Source organism: Amia ocellicauda, chromosome 8 (genome assembly GCF_036373705.1).
Source record: "Amia ocellicauda isolate fAmiCal2 chromosome 8, fAmiCal2.hap1, whole genome shotgun sequence".
NCBI lineage: Eukaryota > Metazoa > Chordata > Actinopteri > Amiiformes > Amiidae > Amia > Amia ocellicauda.
Window position 1 is genome coordinate 11140716 of NC_089857.1, and position 17364 is coordinate 11158079.

The 17364-nt window shown below is 44.1% G+C and overlaps 1 protein-coding gene across 1 annotated transcript in view; it reads right to left on the reverse strand.

Annotated features, from left to right (window-relative positions):
- The window catches only part of lnpep (leucyl/cystinyl aminopeptidase), a 32897-nt gene extending 15674 nt beyond the window's left edge, over positions 1 to 17223 (reverse strand). Inside the window, exons 1-3 of the mRNA XM_066712003.1 lie at positions 16838 to 17223; positions 2635 to 3478; positions 1901 to 2039 (exon numbers count right to left, since the gene is read on the reverse strand). Of these exons, the coding sequence (XP_066568100.1) occupies positions 1901 to 2039; positions 2635 to 3478; positions 16838 to 16856 (1002 nt within the window). The 5' untranslated portion in view covers positions 16857 to 17223. The remainder of the gene's footprint in view (positions 1 to 1900; positions 2040 to 2634; positions 3479 to 16837) is intronic.
- Positions 17224 to 17364: the final 141 nt, after the last annotated feature.

Genomic DNA, 17364 nt, shown 5'->3' on the forward strand with positions numbered 1-17364 from the left:
CTGTTTCACACAGAAATTACCATGAAACTGTCTTTTTCAATATTGACAAGTTCAGACACTTGAAACTAATGGCTGAAATGGGGGCTGAAATGAAGTGGCATGCACTGTATTTTGAAACAGCACTTCATGTCATGTAGGGAACCTTTTGCCCAATGTTTAGCCTGGTTAGTATATTAAGAACAAAGAAAAAGGACTATTACATAATTTTGCAGTGCAGCTGGGTCAATCCATGTTCAAACAAAAAGATGTGTATACTACTGTTCAAAAGTTTGTGGTCACTTAGAAATGTCCTTGTTTTTGAAAGAAAATATTTTTTGGTCCATTAAAATAACATAAAATTGATCAGAAATACAGTATACAGTATAATCTACATAGGCGTACAGAGGCCCAATGGCATGTTGTGTTTGCTAATCCAAGTTTATCATTTTAAAAGGCTAATTGATCATTAGAAAACCCTTTTGCAATTATGTTAGCAGAGCTGAAAACTGTTGTGCTGATTAAAGAAGCAATAAAACTGGCTTTCTTTAGACTAGTTGAGTATCTGGAGCATCAGCAATTGTGGGTTTGATTACAGGCTCAAAATGGCCAGAAACAAAGAACTTTCTTCTGAAACTCGTCAGTCTGTTCTTGTTCTGAGAAATTAAGGCTTTTCCATGCGAGAAATTGCCAAAGAAACGAAAGATCTCGTACAACGCTGTGTACTACTCCCTTAAGAGAACAGCACAAACTGGCTCAAACCAGAACAGAAAGAGGAGTAAGAGGCCCAAGTGCACAACTGAGCAAGAGGGCAAATACATTAGAGTGTCTAGTTTGAGAAACAGATGCCTCACAGGTCCTCAAATGGCAGCTTCATTAAATAGTACCTGCAAAACACCAGTCTCAACGTCAACAGTGAAGAGGCAACTCTGGGATGCTGGCCTTCTAGGCAGAGTTGCAAAGAAAAAGCCATATCTCAGACTGGCCAAAAAAAAGAAAAGAATAACATGGGCAAAAGAAAACAGACACTGTACAGAGGAAGACTGGAATAAAGTGTTATGCACAGAAGAATCTAAGTTTGAGGTGTTCGGATCACAAAGAAGAATATTTGTGAGACGCAGACCAAATGAAAAGCTGCTGGAGGAGTGCTTTACGCCATCTGTCAAGCATGGTGGAGGCAATGTGATGGTCTGGGGGTGCTTTGGTGGTAGTAAAGTGGGAGATTTGTACAGGGTAAAAGGGATCTTGAAGAAGGAAGGCTATCACTCCATTTTGCAATGCCATGCCATACCCTGTGGATGGCGCTTTATTGGAGCCAATTTCCTCCTACAACAGGACAATGACCAAACTATGCTCCAAACTATGCAAGAAACAGTGAGTTAGAATTCTGTCTATAATGGGGTGTCCAGCACAGTCATCGGATCTCAACCCTATTGAGCTGTTGTGGGAGCAGCTTGACCGTATGGTACGTAAGAAGTGCCCATCAAGCCAATCCAACTTGTGGGAGGTGCTTCAGGAAACATGGGGTGAAATCTCTTCAGATTACCTCAACAAATTGACAACTAGAATGCCAAAGGTCTGCAAGGCTGTTATTGCTGCAAATGGAGAATTCTTTGATGAAAGCAAAGTTTGAAGGACACAATTATTATTTCAATTACAAATCATTATTTCTAACCTTGTCAATGACTATATTTCCTATTCATTTTGCTATATTTCCTATTCAGACTCATTTCATGTATGTTTTCATGGAAAACAAGGACATTTCTAAGTGACCCCAAACTTTTGAACGGTAGTGTGTATATATATATATATATATATATATATATATATATATATATATATATATATATATATACACACACATACATACACACACACTTTAAAGTCACCAATAGGACTTAATTAAGAGCAAATCCATTAGTACCTTTGGCATGTTTGAAAGGCTGATATATTCTGCATCCCTCCGTATCTTAATTAAGAAAGTTGCCTTGAAAGCTGGCTCATCAAAGCAGGGGAAAGCCTTCCGAGCAGCCAGAGGTTCAAACTGAGTGGCAGCCAGGAACCTGCGTGGGCAATCAATACATAGATTTAAAATTAAGAAAAACATATTAAATAAGATCAGATTTTCACACTGGTATATACAGGGAAAACCAAACACTACAGAAGACCAGTGATCTGCAATTCAGAAGGGACAGCATTTTATTTTACTTTTTAGTCCAGGAGGGATGATTTCAAACAAACAAAATACCTAAACAGGGGGTGTACTACACAAATCCATCACTATAATCACTAACTGACAGTTGAGTCTGTGCCCTAGTTTATTTCCTGTGTAAAGATTAAAAGCAAAAGGAAGTATTAGTAAAACAGAGAGCTCTGCTGCTCCCCGCAGTCTGACCCTGCCTCTTGGCCAAGAGTCTTTCTCGCTGTATATTGCTAGACAAGCTTTTCTTCTATTTTCATTTTTTAACCAATCCATTTTTATTTGACTCCACTGGCACTTGGAAAACCAAAACATTCAAACTTACTGTATGTAATCTATGTATGTACAGTTGCCTCAGTTAATTTATGCTCTCTGTATATCTGCAGACAATCTACAGGTAATTTAGCAAACTAACTACATATATAAGTATAGCAATGATGTCTGGTGCATAGGTTTACCTCTGAACACCTCCCTTATCCTCGTAGGAGCTGTTGTAAAACCCATCGTAGCTGCTCGAGAGATTTGCGTTATACTCCAGTGTTAAGGAACACTTCTGCCCCTTCTTTAACGTATATGGGGACTTAATGGCAATCTGCTGCCAAGGCTCGTATTCCACTACTGTCGCCATCTTGGGCTGGGCTCCTTCTGCCACCTGGATGGTCGCTTTGCTGATATTCAGCTTGGAACTGTGAAGCACAACGTTCTCTGTGTCTTCTAAGACTTCAACCACAATGGACACACTCCCCGTGAAGCTCATAGTGGTGAGGCTGGGGTGCAGCAAGAGGTCGTAGTGGACAGGGCGGACATTCGTGGGTAACCTTATCCCGGTCCAGGGAAAGAGCTCGTTGCGGGAGTTGAGGGGGTAGATGAATGACATGGAGTGGTTGGCTTTGTGGCACCCTTCCTTTGTGAAGGTGCACTTGGGCAGGAAGTATATCACCATGGCCACCGAGGCAATGACCACAAGTATGAAGGCTCCGACCACCAACGTCCTGGCAGAGGGCATAGAGCAGGTTCCAGTGGGTTCTTGCCGGCTATATGGAGACGCGTTGGAGCGGAGGTTGGAGCTGCGGTTCATGAAGGACATTCCCAGCAGGCGGGCCGAAGACTCGTAGTCCTCCTCCTCGTCCTCCAGCTCGTTCTCGCCCAGCCCTCGCACCAGCAGCCTGGAGCTCCGTGGCTCGTAGGACACCTCATCTGGCTCCAGGGGGTATAGCGGAGGCTCCTTGGCTAGGTCCACCACATCCGGCTCCTCCTCAAAGAGGCTATTTTCAATCATGTTCCTGGGCAGCGAGGCGTGCTCTGAAACCCAAGAGAAAAAAAAGCAAGCGATTATCAATGTGCCTACTTTGAAATTTGCCTTTAGTGACATTCAGTTGAGCAACATCCTGTTCAACTTTTTGTTATTAATATACCAGGCTCAGGATTATTCAATTAATTATATCAATTATTCAATGAAGTCTGTTGAAGTCACCTGATTTAAATAATTTAATTTAATTTAAAAGAAAACTAAAATCACCTAAAACATAGTAAGCTCCATCTTTAAAAGTTAAGCTTTTGTTTTCTGAGTTACAACTTTCAACATAGCTAGACACAGATACATGTCTGCTTATTTCAATTGCACTTTTAATGTCACTGCATTGTCAGCCGGCTTGGGTGCTTTTTATAGAATGAGTAAACTTTACTGTTCTGCAAATGGGGGTGGGGAGGAACTTGCAGGATGCATAAGTTATAATTCAATGTGTGGGGGCGCTTCCCTCTTTCAGAGCGCGCTACTGGAGAACGGGATGCCGCCAGCGGTATAAATCTCTTTGGTGTTCAGCAAAGCAAAACGTCACCAAGCTAAACTCAAATATATCCTATTGGAGCCGAACACAGGCATCCTAAAAATAACACAAGGGCTGAGCCTGACATGCTCCCAGTTGAAGCCATGTTAAAAATAAGGGTGTGCGAGAATTGAAATGCCAGCATTTAAAAATAAATGCGTTGAATTAGCTCTGGTTGTTTCTTCGTTAGGAGGGATAGGGCCCTGCTAAGCAAGTGTCACTGGATGAAAGTCTGAAAAGCAAAACAGAATTCAACCGGAAACAATTCAATTCAAACCCACTGAATTTTCCATTATTCACAACCTGATGTACATTATACACAAAAGTATTTAAAAAATGTGAATCTTGGAAAGCGGAAAGAAAATTATTATGTGCTCCAGGTAACACTGAACCTCTGGAACTATATTTTAGTTAGGACACACTGAGGCCCTCTGAGAGAGAAACACTGGAGGTCTCTGTGTTCATCACGCAACAGTGTGCATTGCATCTCATGAACAGGATCAATATTTAACAGCTGACAGTTAAGAGGACATGCCCTAGTGACTTTCATTGTTCAGTTTTAGCCTCATGCTCGAGCCCAAACTAGACAGCATACTATCAACGTTCTTCTCCATCATTTATTTCTAAATTTGTACATATAATATTGCTACCTCTCAGTCATCACTGTTTAGATACATTTTTTAAAGGACTTTGGCAGTGTGCAGTCTACCTCTCTGTGCTTAAACTGGGGTATTTTGATAATGAACCTAGTTATTTATTTGAATGGGTGGCCTCCAAAGTGTATTTGGACCTCTTTATTTGTAATCTTGAAAAAAAGCCTCCCCAAAGAAGGGACGCGCACATCTCAAAGAAGCAGCCTTTCACACCAAAGCAAGCAGCTTAATAGCAAGTAATCCACATATATCCAATGCAGTAAATATATATTAATTTGAAACTTTGGAGAGTTTGCAATTATCCAACCAAGAGGTGCAAAGCAGTTTTCAGATGCCAATGCTTAGATGTTCAAAGAATCAAATTCTTCCAAACAGTAATCCCTATGTTAAATAAATCAGATTTTTGTATAATGTTGGTAGTATTTTTTTTTATTATGTTTTTATTTTGTAGCTATTTGGTTAATGGTTTAATTGTAACTAATATAATTAGCAACCAGTGAGTCATTTTGCCACAGGCTTGCTGTTTTTGAGCTTGGTTTGATGGATGATTTTAAGTATCTCACTTTATATTGATTGACAGTTACTCCTTTAGCCTAGGTATCAATACTAAAGCAGATACAGTAGTGTACCAGGAATCTGGTTTATTACAAATATTGCCCATGTGGGTTGTTTGTACATTTTATACAGTCAGAAATGAAGCCAAAACATTTAGTTAAACCTGGGAAGCAGGCTGCATATACACTCACCTAAAGGATTATTAGGAACACCTGTTCAATTTCTCATTAATGCAATTATCTAACCAACCAATCACATGGCAGTTGCTTCAATGCATTTAGGGGTGTGGTCCTGGTCAAGACAATCTCCTGAACTCCAAACTGAATGTCTGAATGGGAAAGAAAGGTGATTTAAGCAATTTTGAGCGTGGCATGGTTGTTGGTGCCAGAAGGGCCGGTCTGAGTATTTCACAATCTGCTCAGTTACTGGGATTTTCACGCACAACCATTTCTAGGGTTTACAAAGAATGGTGTGAAAAATGAAAAACATCCAGTATGCGGCAATCCTGTGGGCGAAAATGCCTTGTTGATGCTAGAGGTCAGAGGAGAATGGGCCAACTGATTCAAGCTGATAGAAGAGCAACTTTGACTGAAATAACCACTCGTTACAACCGAGGTATGCAGCAAAGCATTTGTGAAGCCACAACACCTACAACCTTGAGGCGGATGGGCTACAACAGTAGAAGACCCCACCGGGTACCACTCATCTCCACTACAAATAGGAAAAAGAGGCTACAATTTGCACAAGCTCACCAAAATTGGACAGTTGAAGACTGGAAAAATGTTGCCTGGTCTGATGAGTCTCGATTTCTGTTGAGACATTCAGATGGTAGAGTCAGAATTTGGCGTAAACAGAATGAGAACATGGATCCATCATGCCTTGTTACCACTGTGCAGGCTGGTGGTGGTGGTGTAATGGTGTGGGGGATGTTTTCTTGGCACACTTTAGGCCCCTTAGTGCCAACTGGGCATTGTTTAAATGCCACGGCCTACCTGAGCATTGTTTCTGACCATGTCCATCCCTTTATGACCACCATGTACCCATCCTCTGATGGCTACTTCCAGCAGGATAATGCACCATGTCACAAAGGTCGAATCATTCCAAATTGGTTTCTTGAACATGACAATGAGTTCACTGTACTAAACTGGCCCCTACAGTCACCAGATCTCAACCCAATAGAGCATCTTTGGGATGTGGTGGAACGGGAGCTTCGTGCCCTGGATGTGCATCCCACAAATCTCCATCAACTGCAAGATGCTATCCTATCAATATGGGCCAACATTTCTAAAGAATGCTTTCAGCACCTTGTTGAATCAATGCCACGTAGAATTAAGGCAGTTCTGAAGGCGAAAGGGGGTCAAACACAGTATTAGTATGGTGTTCCTAATAATCCTTTAGGTGAGTGTAAGTGGTTATCAACACTGGCCATAAAAATCATTAACCATATAAAAGAGCCATCTACTTTTAAGCATTTACTCAACAAGCCGTACACAAGTCTTGTTTCCTTTTATTAGAATGAGGTTTGCATGACTTCCTGCTTGCAATCACCAGGTAGTGCTAAGAGTGATTACTGCATCTCAGAGTCAGTTTAGACACATTTAGATCACTTGGCCAATATATGGTCTTCATGGCCATCAATGGTATGTGAGGTGAGGGTGTAGACATTGATTAAGCAGCCTGCAGAACTGCTGAAAGCAACAAAAGGGTTTAGGGAAATGCAGCATCAAACCAAACCTGTGTTTTATTTTCAGAAGCTCAGCAAAGCACACACACTTTTCAAAGCAAGATCATTTCCTGCTTAAACCATTTTGAGGTTTTCAGCTTTTCCAAGCTCCTCCTTAACATTTCTTTGAAAGAATGTTTGTTCCTATGAGTTTCTTTAAATGTAGAATACAAAAATAAATATAATTATAAGGAAGAAAAAAAAAAAGACAATGCTACGGATATAGTCACTGCTTACAAAACCTGCATAATAGCCTAATAACAGATGTTACACTGCTTATCAAACATATCGCTTCAGGCCACTCTGTACACAACTGATACAGTAAAGGAAAAAGTTAAAAAGATGGCAGATAGGGGCAGGTACTGCCAGTCATATTATTATCTATCCTGAGAAACAATGTAATGCTTAAAAAATATAACAATTAAGAAAAAACAAAGTCAAATGAATCTAGATGTATAAAAATATAATGGCTGTATTACTTAACTTATTTCTGTATGCTTGCAATACCAGTCTGACATTTTTCAACTTGTTATGGTTCAGTTAGGTCCCAGATCCAATACTAAACTTGACCCCATGCCAGTGGAAAGTTACAATTCCAATTATTCATGTTGGCTTCTTGTTTAACAGAGGATTCTTCCTCCTGCCGAATGTTGTGTGTTTTGATTCGGACATTTTAACCATTTCATAATGCATGGCATGATTCCTTAGGTCAGGCTTGCGTGTTTTGCTATGGATAAAACCATTATAATAATGTGGTTTCTGTCCATGTGAATTCATTCCACCGGCTACACAACACTCAGTAATAAACCCTCTCTTTGTTTCAGCATGAAATGCCCCAGCTGAGTTGTTGCCCAGAGTTTGGATACTAATTATAAGGAATGAACTGGCATAACGATACCTATAAAGCCTACATTTGAAGGGTGTGAATGCCAAGGGTTATTTTGACAGAAACTGCTACTGAAGTGTTTCAACAGATCGAACCCTTAAAATAGACCTTCATTAGTACAGGAACAAAGAATATAATTGTGGCACCTAATCACAACGTCTACATATGCATTTGCTTCTTACAGTTATTGGAAGTATGGAGGGAATATTTTAACAGAGTATGACTGCAATTCATAAGAAAAGTCCAGAAGAAACAATAATGAGGGTAAAAAAATCCCTGAATGACCAATCTCTTTTTGATACTTTAAACATATCCTACATTTAGATCAAAGCAGAGAGCTTGTTTAGCTTTAAGGGCATGTAAAATGCATTATGGGAGTTTGAAATCTTCTAATTATTAAGTCTTCTTGTGACCATAACGAGAAATGGACCGGGTCGTTAAAAATGGCGGAGGATGAACCAACAGGTTGGCGTATGTAATGCTAATTATTGTCACACATATGCCAGATGTTACATATCAATAAATCATGCAAAATATAATATCTCTATACAGGCAAACGTGTTACCCCCTCACACTGAGTTCTTTTCAAATTAATTGGTTTGGTTCGTTTGCTTTGAAACAATGTATCAGTCAGTGTGCTCGCCCCCGGTGTCTGTGAAAAGTCTCCTGACTGCAGCTCCCTGCCCATTTCTTTTTACCTGTCCGTGAATGTGCTGCTATTACTTACTGCTATTCGCTTGGGATTGCCTTAAAGCTTTGAGAAGTGTGCTCACTTGCTCTTCAGAATGCAGTTTGAATTTATTGCTATCCTCTTCGGAGTGTATTATAATTCTTTCCTGTCTCTTCGGAGTTCGAACTATGGTTTGCACTATTATTATTATTTGCTTCTCTTCGGAGGTAAGTGTGCGGTAGGAGTCTCAATCGGAGCTGGCCTCGGTCCCTCCACTATACTGCACGGGTTTACCTTATTGAACCATTATTCTTTCTTACAGATTCCAGTGGTGTAGGAGAGGACAGAGACGGAGACTACTCCGCTGGAGCAGCCTCCCTGTGGCTGGTCGGCAATCGCCCACCGTTCTATACTCCGGATTCTCTTGACCTCTGTCGGCGGACTTACAACCGCTCGATACGTCTAGAGCAACGCTCAACAAAAACCTGTCGACCTCGACCATATCGAACTCGACCAACTGTTGATCCCTCGAATCTTCTGTCAATATTAGCCTACCCTGTTGATCCCTCAACCTTTCTGCCAATATCAACCGTGGAATTCCTCCCCGTGTCAACCTCGACCGACTTCGTCGACCTTCGTGTTCCATCGACAACAACACAACCTGCTCTCGACCTCTGGATGCCCGTGTCAACCTCTCAGACCTCGACGTCGACAACCTCGACTTAAACTTCGAGGGGGACAGTATCAGAGCTGAGGAGTTTGGCAAAGTCCATCTGCCACAAGGCCTGTCGACTTAGAGAGTTTGAATGAAGGAGACATAGACATGGTTCTGTTAACCGGGATGAGGCCAAAGGGGGCTTTCCACCATTGTCCTGGGTGCCAGGGCAAGCTGCCCTTGGACAATGGTCATGACTTATGCGTGGCTGTCTGTGCGAGGAGCATGCCCAGAACGCACTGTTGTGAGAAGGGGGCCACTATGTGGCATTTACTTAGGCCATGCGCTGTAAGAGGGCCAGGAGTGTCTCTCCAAGAAGACAGTGCTCGTCTTCCTCTCAAGCTTCACCAGTGAGGGCGCAGTCTGACTCCCACTCTCAGTAAGGCGCTCCCCTGGGAGGAGAGCATGCTCCCCCAGACAAAGATCCCCGAGAGCGAGGTGCTCCTGCTCCAGATCTGCCAGATGCTCCGCTCTGCAAACTTCCACATGTCGCAGGAGACGGGAAGCGGACAGGATCACGTCTCTGACTAAAACAGTGGGGGAACTGTCGCACAGGCTGGACTCCCAGCAACAGATGCTGCACTCTATGGTGGCACGAGTTCACCGTCTCCCTCAGCTGCCACCACCGCTGCCACCCCTACTGGAAAAAGCGCTGTCCCACGTGGCGTCGCGTTCAGACATATCGGATCCTCCATCTTTTACAGAGGAGACCTAGGTGGCGAGTGCCATGTCGGAGCACTTTCAAGGGCCAAGTATGGTATTTAAAGCCCTGATGAGACGTGCGGCTATGGCAGTGGACATTCCATGGTGCCCCCAGAAAGAGGTTCTGAAAAATCAGCTTGTGAGGGAGAAGACCGCTAAGCCTGCGGAGATCCTTCCCCTCCTTGATGATTACATGGACATTGTACAATCCACGTGGAACCAGCCGGCATCTGCTCCCTGTGACTTCTAGGCAGGCGGATTCCATGTACACAACTGTGGGGGTGGAAAAGAAGGGACTGGGATCTTTCCTACCGATAGGAGACTCAGTGTCCAGGCTGGTTCAGGTGAACGCCAATAAACAGTGCAGAACAACGGATGCAATGCTGAAGAAAGCTTGTTGTGAAGAAACTTCAGCAGTCCAGGCCAATAACGCACAGGCCATACTAATCCTGTACATGGGTTACCTGATGGGATGCCTGAGGGAGGCCCAGTCTATGGCAGATGTGGAGGAGATGGAGCTAGTCAACACCTATATGACTGACTTGCTGTGAGAAGGGGCTAATGGGGAGATCTCTCGCAGCTATGGTTGCAGCCATACATCATCTGTGGTTGACGCAGCTGAAGCTCCAGGACAAGGAGAAGTCCGTCCCCGTCAAAGCTCCCATCACCCCGGGTCAGATGTTCGTAGATATGGTGGAGCTCTCTATCAAACGGTCGGCGAAGGGAAAGGAGACAGCGTCCAAATATGCTGATCTCCAACAGGCTAGACAGCAGCCACAGCAGCGCCTATGGGGATCTCAGCAACACAACAGTCCGTGGCCGAGGCAGGGGAGGCCTCAACCCAGGCCACAACAGTCTAGTGGCTCACAGCCTGAACAACGCCACAGAAGCCAGTCATAGGCAAGAGGGAAAAACAGGTTCTCAAGACAGACACCCAACAGCCCCGTGAAGCCACAGGATCGTCCCTGAAGGGACGCAGCTGCCATCGCCAACCCCCAACAGACCGACCGGACTCGACCAATGGCCTGCACCCAGGACTCCTGGTTGTGAACGACAATGACCCACGGATACGCCCTCCAATTCCACTCTGCCTGCCCCCCTCAGAGGGGTGCTGACCATTACTGTTGGATGTCCCAAAAGGGCTCATGCTCTCTCTCAGGAGATCACTGTGATGCGGGAGAAGCGAGCGATATGAATAGTGGCCAACGAAGACTCTCAAGCAGGCTTCTACTCGGTATACTTCCTGGAGCCAAAGAAGGACGGAGGCTTCAGGCCCATTCTCGATCTGAGGGGCCTCAACATATTTCTGAAGAAAAGACCGTTCCGCATGTTCACGGTGCAGCGTATCCTCCAGTCCATACGACTGGGTGACTGGTTCACGTCAATATTTAATCTCAGGGACGCTTACTTCCACGTCTCCATCCTCCCCGCACACAGGAAATATCTACACTTCACCTTTCAGGGCCAGGCGTACAAGTTCAATGTGCTGCTGTTCGGCCTTTCACTGGCTCCCCACATATTCTCGAAGTGCATGGACACAGCCTTGGTCCCCCTCAGGACAAAGAGGATAAGGATCCTGAACTACCTGGACGACTGGCTGGTGTGCACAGACTCCAGGTTTCAGGCGGAGGAACATACAGCGGAGGTCAAACGTCATGTGACTGTACTGGGTCTCGCAGTTCACAGAGAAAAGCTCCCTCGAACAGACAGACGGTGAGCTTCTTGGGATTGAAGCTGGACTCTCAAGAGATGCTTGCCTACCTGTCCAGAGATAGAATCGAGTCGTTGGAGAAATGCCTGGCATCATTCCAAAGGGCATTGACTCTGCAGCTGGTCAAATTTCAAAAGCTGTTGGGGCTGATGGCGGCCACTTTGAATATTCTTCCCTTGGGCCTGCTGCACATGTGCCCATTGCAATGCTGGGTAAATGCCCTCAAGATACACCCAGCAAGACACAAACACCACCCACTGACTGTGACCTCAACATGCTGGCAGGCACTGTCCTGGTGGAGAAATCAGAACAATCTGCGGCTTGGCCCCGGATGCCCGCACAGACGGGAAGTCATCACCACAGATGCCTCCAGAACAGGCTGGGGCGCTGTCTGGAATGGGATGGGAGTCCATGGAGTGTGAAGTGGCCTCTGGTCAGCTGCACACATCAATCTACAGGAGCTGCAAGCGGTGTGACTGGCGCTGCACCACTTTCGCCATGGTTTGGCAGACAGACACGTCCTGGTTCGGATGGACAACACATCAGTGGTGGCCTACATCAACCACAAGGGAGGCCTTCACTCCCCAGACTACATCGTGTAGCTTGCAGACTTCTCCTGAGGGCACAAGACAATCTCCGCTCCATACGGCCAATACACCTGCCGGGCATGTCCAATACAGCGGCGGACATTCTCTCCAGGGGAGATCCGGACAGCTCAGAGTGGAGACTGAATCCTCAGGTGGTACAGCAGATCTGGAAGAGGCTGGGACGAACTCAGGTCGACCTCTTCGCTACACAGGCAATGACCCACTGTCCACTGTTCTCCCTGGAGACGGGAGGCGGCCCGCTGGGTGTGGACGCCTTTGCTCACCCATGGCTGCAGGAACTGCTGTATGCCTTCCCCCCACTGCCACTTCTTCCACTGACACTGGAGAGAATTCACCAGGAAGGAGCTCAAATTCTCCTGATCCCCCCCTGTGGCCGAGACAATTGTGGTTCGCAACGCTGACACAGATGATCTGCACGGATCCATGGCAGCTTCTGCTTCGACGGGACTTACTGAGCCAAGCAGAAGGGCTGCTATGGCATCCCAACCCAGCACAGCTGGAGTTGTGGATTTGGCCCCTGAAAGGCAACACCTGATGTCTCTGGGGCTGCCTGCTAATGTCGTGGAAATGCTGCAATCGGCCAGGGCCGCCTCCACCAGGGCCCAATATACTTACAAGTGGTCAGCTTTCCAGAACTGGTGTCTAGAGAGGCGTGTGGATTCGGTGTCGTGTCCCATAGACAATCCTGTGCTTCCTGCAACAGCTGCTTGAAGACGGGAAATCTGCACTACGCTGATAGTTTATCTGGCTGCCATCTTGGCTTGCCATGATAAAATTGACAGTGTCTCCCCAGGAGCCCGTTTCCTGGCGATCCAGTTACTGAAAGGTGCGAGACATTTGAGACCACAATAAATGACATAATTCCAGCCTGGGACTTGGAATTAGTGCTGAAAGGGCTGAGCGGTGCTCCCTTTGAGCCCATCTCCTCAACGGAGCTCTGCTTTCTCTCGCTCAAGGTAGCCTTCCTTATAGTGATAACATCGGCAAGGAGAATTAGTGAAATTCACGCCTTGTCTGTGGATAAAGACTGTCTGATCTTCTCGGGAAGCAACAACAGAGTCACTCTCAGGACAAACCCGGCCTTCCTGCCCAAGGTCATGTCGGTGTCCACATAAAACAACCTATTGTCCTGGAGTCTTTCCATCCCCCTCCACATACATCGGATGAGGACCGCAGACTGCACACACTCTGCCCTGTGCGGGCTTTGAGGTGCTATATACGGAGGACTGCGCAGGGCCGCAAATCCGACCAGCTGTTTGTCTGCTACACGGTTTATTGAAGTACCGCCCATTTACCATTTATTTATTTTGCAAACTCCACATTTAACACTAATATTTAACATTTATATTTTTATTTGACATTTACATTTATACTTAACATTGACATTTAACATTTATATTTTTACTATTTATTTAAAGCTATATATTTATTTTGTATGACTTAATCAAATGATAAACATTTATTTTTAAAAACAGAGATTTAGCATTTATTTAAGTATTTAATTAAAAAACTAAATATTTATAAATGTGGAAAAAACTGCTTAAGTATTTACTAAATCTGGAAAAAAACACAAGATATAAGTTAAATCTGTGAAAAATTACACTCATTTTCTGTCCTGTTTTGACCCCCCTCATCGGAACACACCATTTGAATAGGCGTGGCGGATTGCAGACTCGGAAGTAAACGCCCACTGGTATGATTGGCTAACAGTTTTGCATATTTAAACATGTTCAACTCCCCATCAGTACATGTGTGTAATTGTTTTGAAAACAGCATCTATGTTTGACAGCCTACATCCTTCAGAGATGGACGCTGCTGTGATTTAGGTTAAAAACACATAAATACTCAATACATGTCAAAAGATCTGTAATAACAAAGCAATAGTGAGCACGTAATAAAAACAGTTACTCACACTTGTGTGGTGCGACGTTACTGTCGGATCCAATATAGTCAGCACAGCATCGTCTTTTACTTTCAATCTTTCTGAAAATCCTGCGTCGAATTGTGCCTTGTTTGTAAACGAATCCGTGAAATTAAGTGAACAAAGGACCAAGTTCTTACTGAAGTGGTCTGGATCTTCATTAAAAATAAAGTTCATCCACTCTTTCCTAATGTTGGGATCAGAAGGAAGGCAATGCAAAGACTGTGTTTTTCCACAACTTGGCAATGCACAGCGTCTTGTCGTCTTTGGAGCCATCTTTATCATTTGGTTTCTGCATAGACCTGCGTTTGCCTCTCTCGTTATTTACCTACTATATGTGTGAATTGGTGCGCAGGGCTAAGCAGGCAGTAATGTAGAAGCAGGCGTTGATCATCTTCTGTGGAGGCGGGGTTTAGACACACTATTACGTAATTAAGTGGCACATTCCACATCCTGTCGTTTTTGCAGATTGGCTTCAATATAAGATGTTTTTAGACTAATGAGAAAGTTTTGAGTTCTGAAACTTACAGGATGTTTTTATAGTACAATGACCTTTTATATGTCAAAAGATCAAGGGAATTTTAATTTGCATTATATTCCATTTAGAACAAAAATGAGATAAATACCTTTGTAACACCCTTGATGAATACAGACCAATATCCAGTTGTTGTCAGATTCCTGATGTTACCGTTAACAATAAGTGCATTAACAAATAGAAATGAGCATGTTATCTAAACTGGTACTGTACACGTTTTTGGGTGAAATGTGCAGTTCGTTTTATTTTGGAAAAAGAACCGAGACCCTGCAGTGTCACATTTCAGTTTTCCAAGCGAACCGAACTCAGTTATTTTGCCAAACGGACCGAGACCAGCTCTTGCGGTGTCTCAGTTTGTTTGCCAATCGAAATGTGTTGTTCACACTCTTCCCCAAAAGAACCGAACCACACAGAATATGAAACAAACCTCTAGTGTGAACGAGCCTTTAGTCTGCATTACAGTGACACTGATGGTAGCTTGTTTCAAATTAAATAATTTGTTTTTAATGCAGTAATGTCAAACTTAAAAAAAGAAAAGACAAATAAAATAAGTTGTTTTGAGCAATCACGCAATCGCAGATCTGCAAACCCAGACTGTTGGGAGATATAGATGCACACATGTAATATGCACACAATGTAATTTCATGCCTCTCTCTCATTTATTTCAGTTGATTTAACTTAGCTGCAGTGTGTCAGGACCCACACAATGCCTCTCATTACGCGACCATGAACCGAGAGACGGGTCCCATACTGGGTTCACTGGTTCAAATGCTCTGTGAATGCTGGGTCCAGTGACCACACCGCAAAAACACACAACCACACAACTGATGAATTGGACACAGCGCGAAAACACACCTAGATTGATGTATCATTTGTCTTTCCCTCCTGACTTGCTAGTGAGTCCCAACCGAACTGGCGCCCTGGCTGGAACCAATAGCCCACTAAACACAGTGGGAGGAAACTGCAAAACGGGGAAATGATCGCACTTGTACAAACACATCCAGAGTGCCGGTGTTCTGACAAACTGAGCTTCCCTATCAGAATGAGCTCCCCGGTAGCTCAGATAGTCAGACTAGTCTCATCGCTCAGGATGAGTTGCCCCAATTGAAAACATTAGGTAGCTCATTCTGGCAGACAGAAAGGACCTATCAGAATGGGCTGCCCTCTGCTTTTCAACACTCATAATGTATATTAACCCCTTCAAAACCAAGGTAGCTCATCCTGTCATCTATGCATAAATAGCAAATTGGCCACTATAAAATACTATGGACAAAATAATTTTAACTGTACATAATTATAGGTAGCTCAGTTTGTCAGAACACCGGTCCGGGTCTCCTCTCTGGATCCACAGGCTTCAGTAGCGTCTCAGCCCCAGGGCCACAGCGCTCTTGCCGGCAGTGTGTTCTGTGTGAATGGGTCCTTGCCGGCAATTTTCCAGCATTCAAAGCCAGTGTGAATGGGGGGCCAACAGGAAAAAAGCAGGCAAACGTTGATGGCAATTTTCCGGCATGTCAGTGTGAATGGGGTTAAGGTAACAGTAAAGTTATACATCTCAGTAACACCCCCATCAAAATCCACAGGAATCACTCCTGGGTTGCACATGATTAAACCAGATAGTCCAGGAAGATAAATATATATAGATGTGGGTATGTGCTACTCAGAGAAGCAGCATAGCATTTAAATGCAAGCGCAATTTCCATAAACACACACACACACACACACGTATCTATTATTTACACACACAGATGGTGCATGTGATTGTTATTAAGTTTGGTAAACAGGTGTTCAAGTCACCCCAGTAGGAAAGAGATTCGGGGGTTTCGCCCTGACTACAGTCTTAAAATAAGGGTAGATCTAAGCCATATTAAGTAAAAGATGCAATAGTTATAGTAGGATATTCGAGAAACCAATCTGACTTACGACGAGTGGGCTAATTCTGTCTTCTAAAATATGACATTTCCCACGTCAATAATAATAATATTAAAAAGTTTGTCCTGGCTGGTGAAGATAAGGGACGACCTCCTCAGTGTGCAGGCCCAGCATAGCGCACACAACTTTGTTTGCCCGGTCTCATGACGTCAGAGCCCCAATGCAGGCTACTTTAGAAAGTATCCTCTCAATGTTAAGGCGATTGTATTCGCTCACAATATACTCACCGCTTTGAAAGGTTTCCATGCTGTGTCAAGTGTCTACCAGTGTTATCAGCTGACAGTTGTTGTTGGGTTGTTGTTGTTGTTGTTTTCTCACTAAAAATCAGTCCTAGCACACAACACCAAATAAGAAACACAACGCAAAGCTCCGCAGGCTATCTAACAAGCCCGATCATTTCCCCTACGCTCGTCTGCAGACGCATTCACATTATAAACGACAGGGTCCACGTCCTGTGCACATCCATCGCACACCGGCACACAACGGGCTGCAGGATGTTTGTACGCGAAGGAAAAGTCTCTGGAAAAAATATCTGATCTGCTGTTTCTCACGCAGTCGATTTCAGCCGACCATTTTAGGCTCAGCTACATTTCCTTCCTCTTTCTGTCCGCTAGATCACCATGTGATGTGGTTTCCCCAGACATGAGCTAACGATTACCGATCTGCTGATCTCTCTCTCTCTCTCTCTCACCTTTGACTCAAGCTGCAAAACATTTCGCTTCAGGAACTGCAAAGTAGTACCGGTTAGGCAATG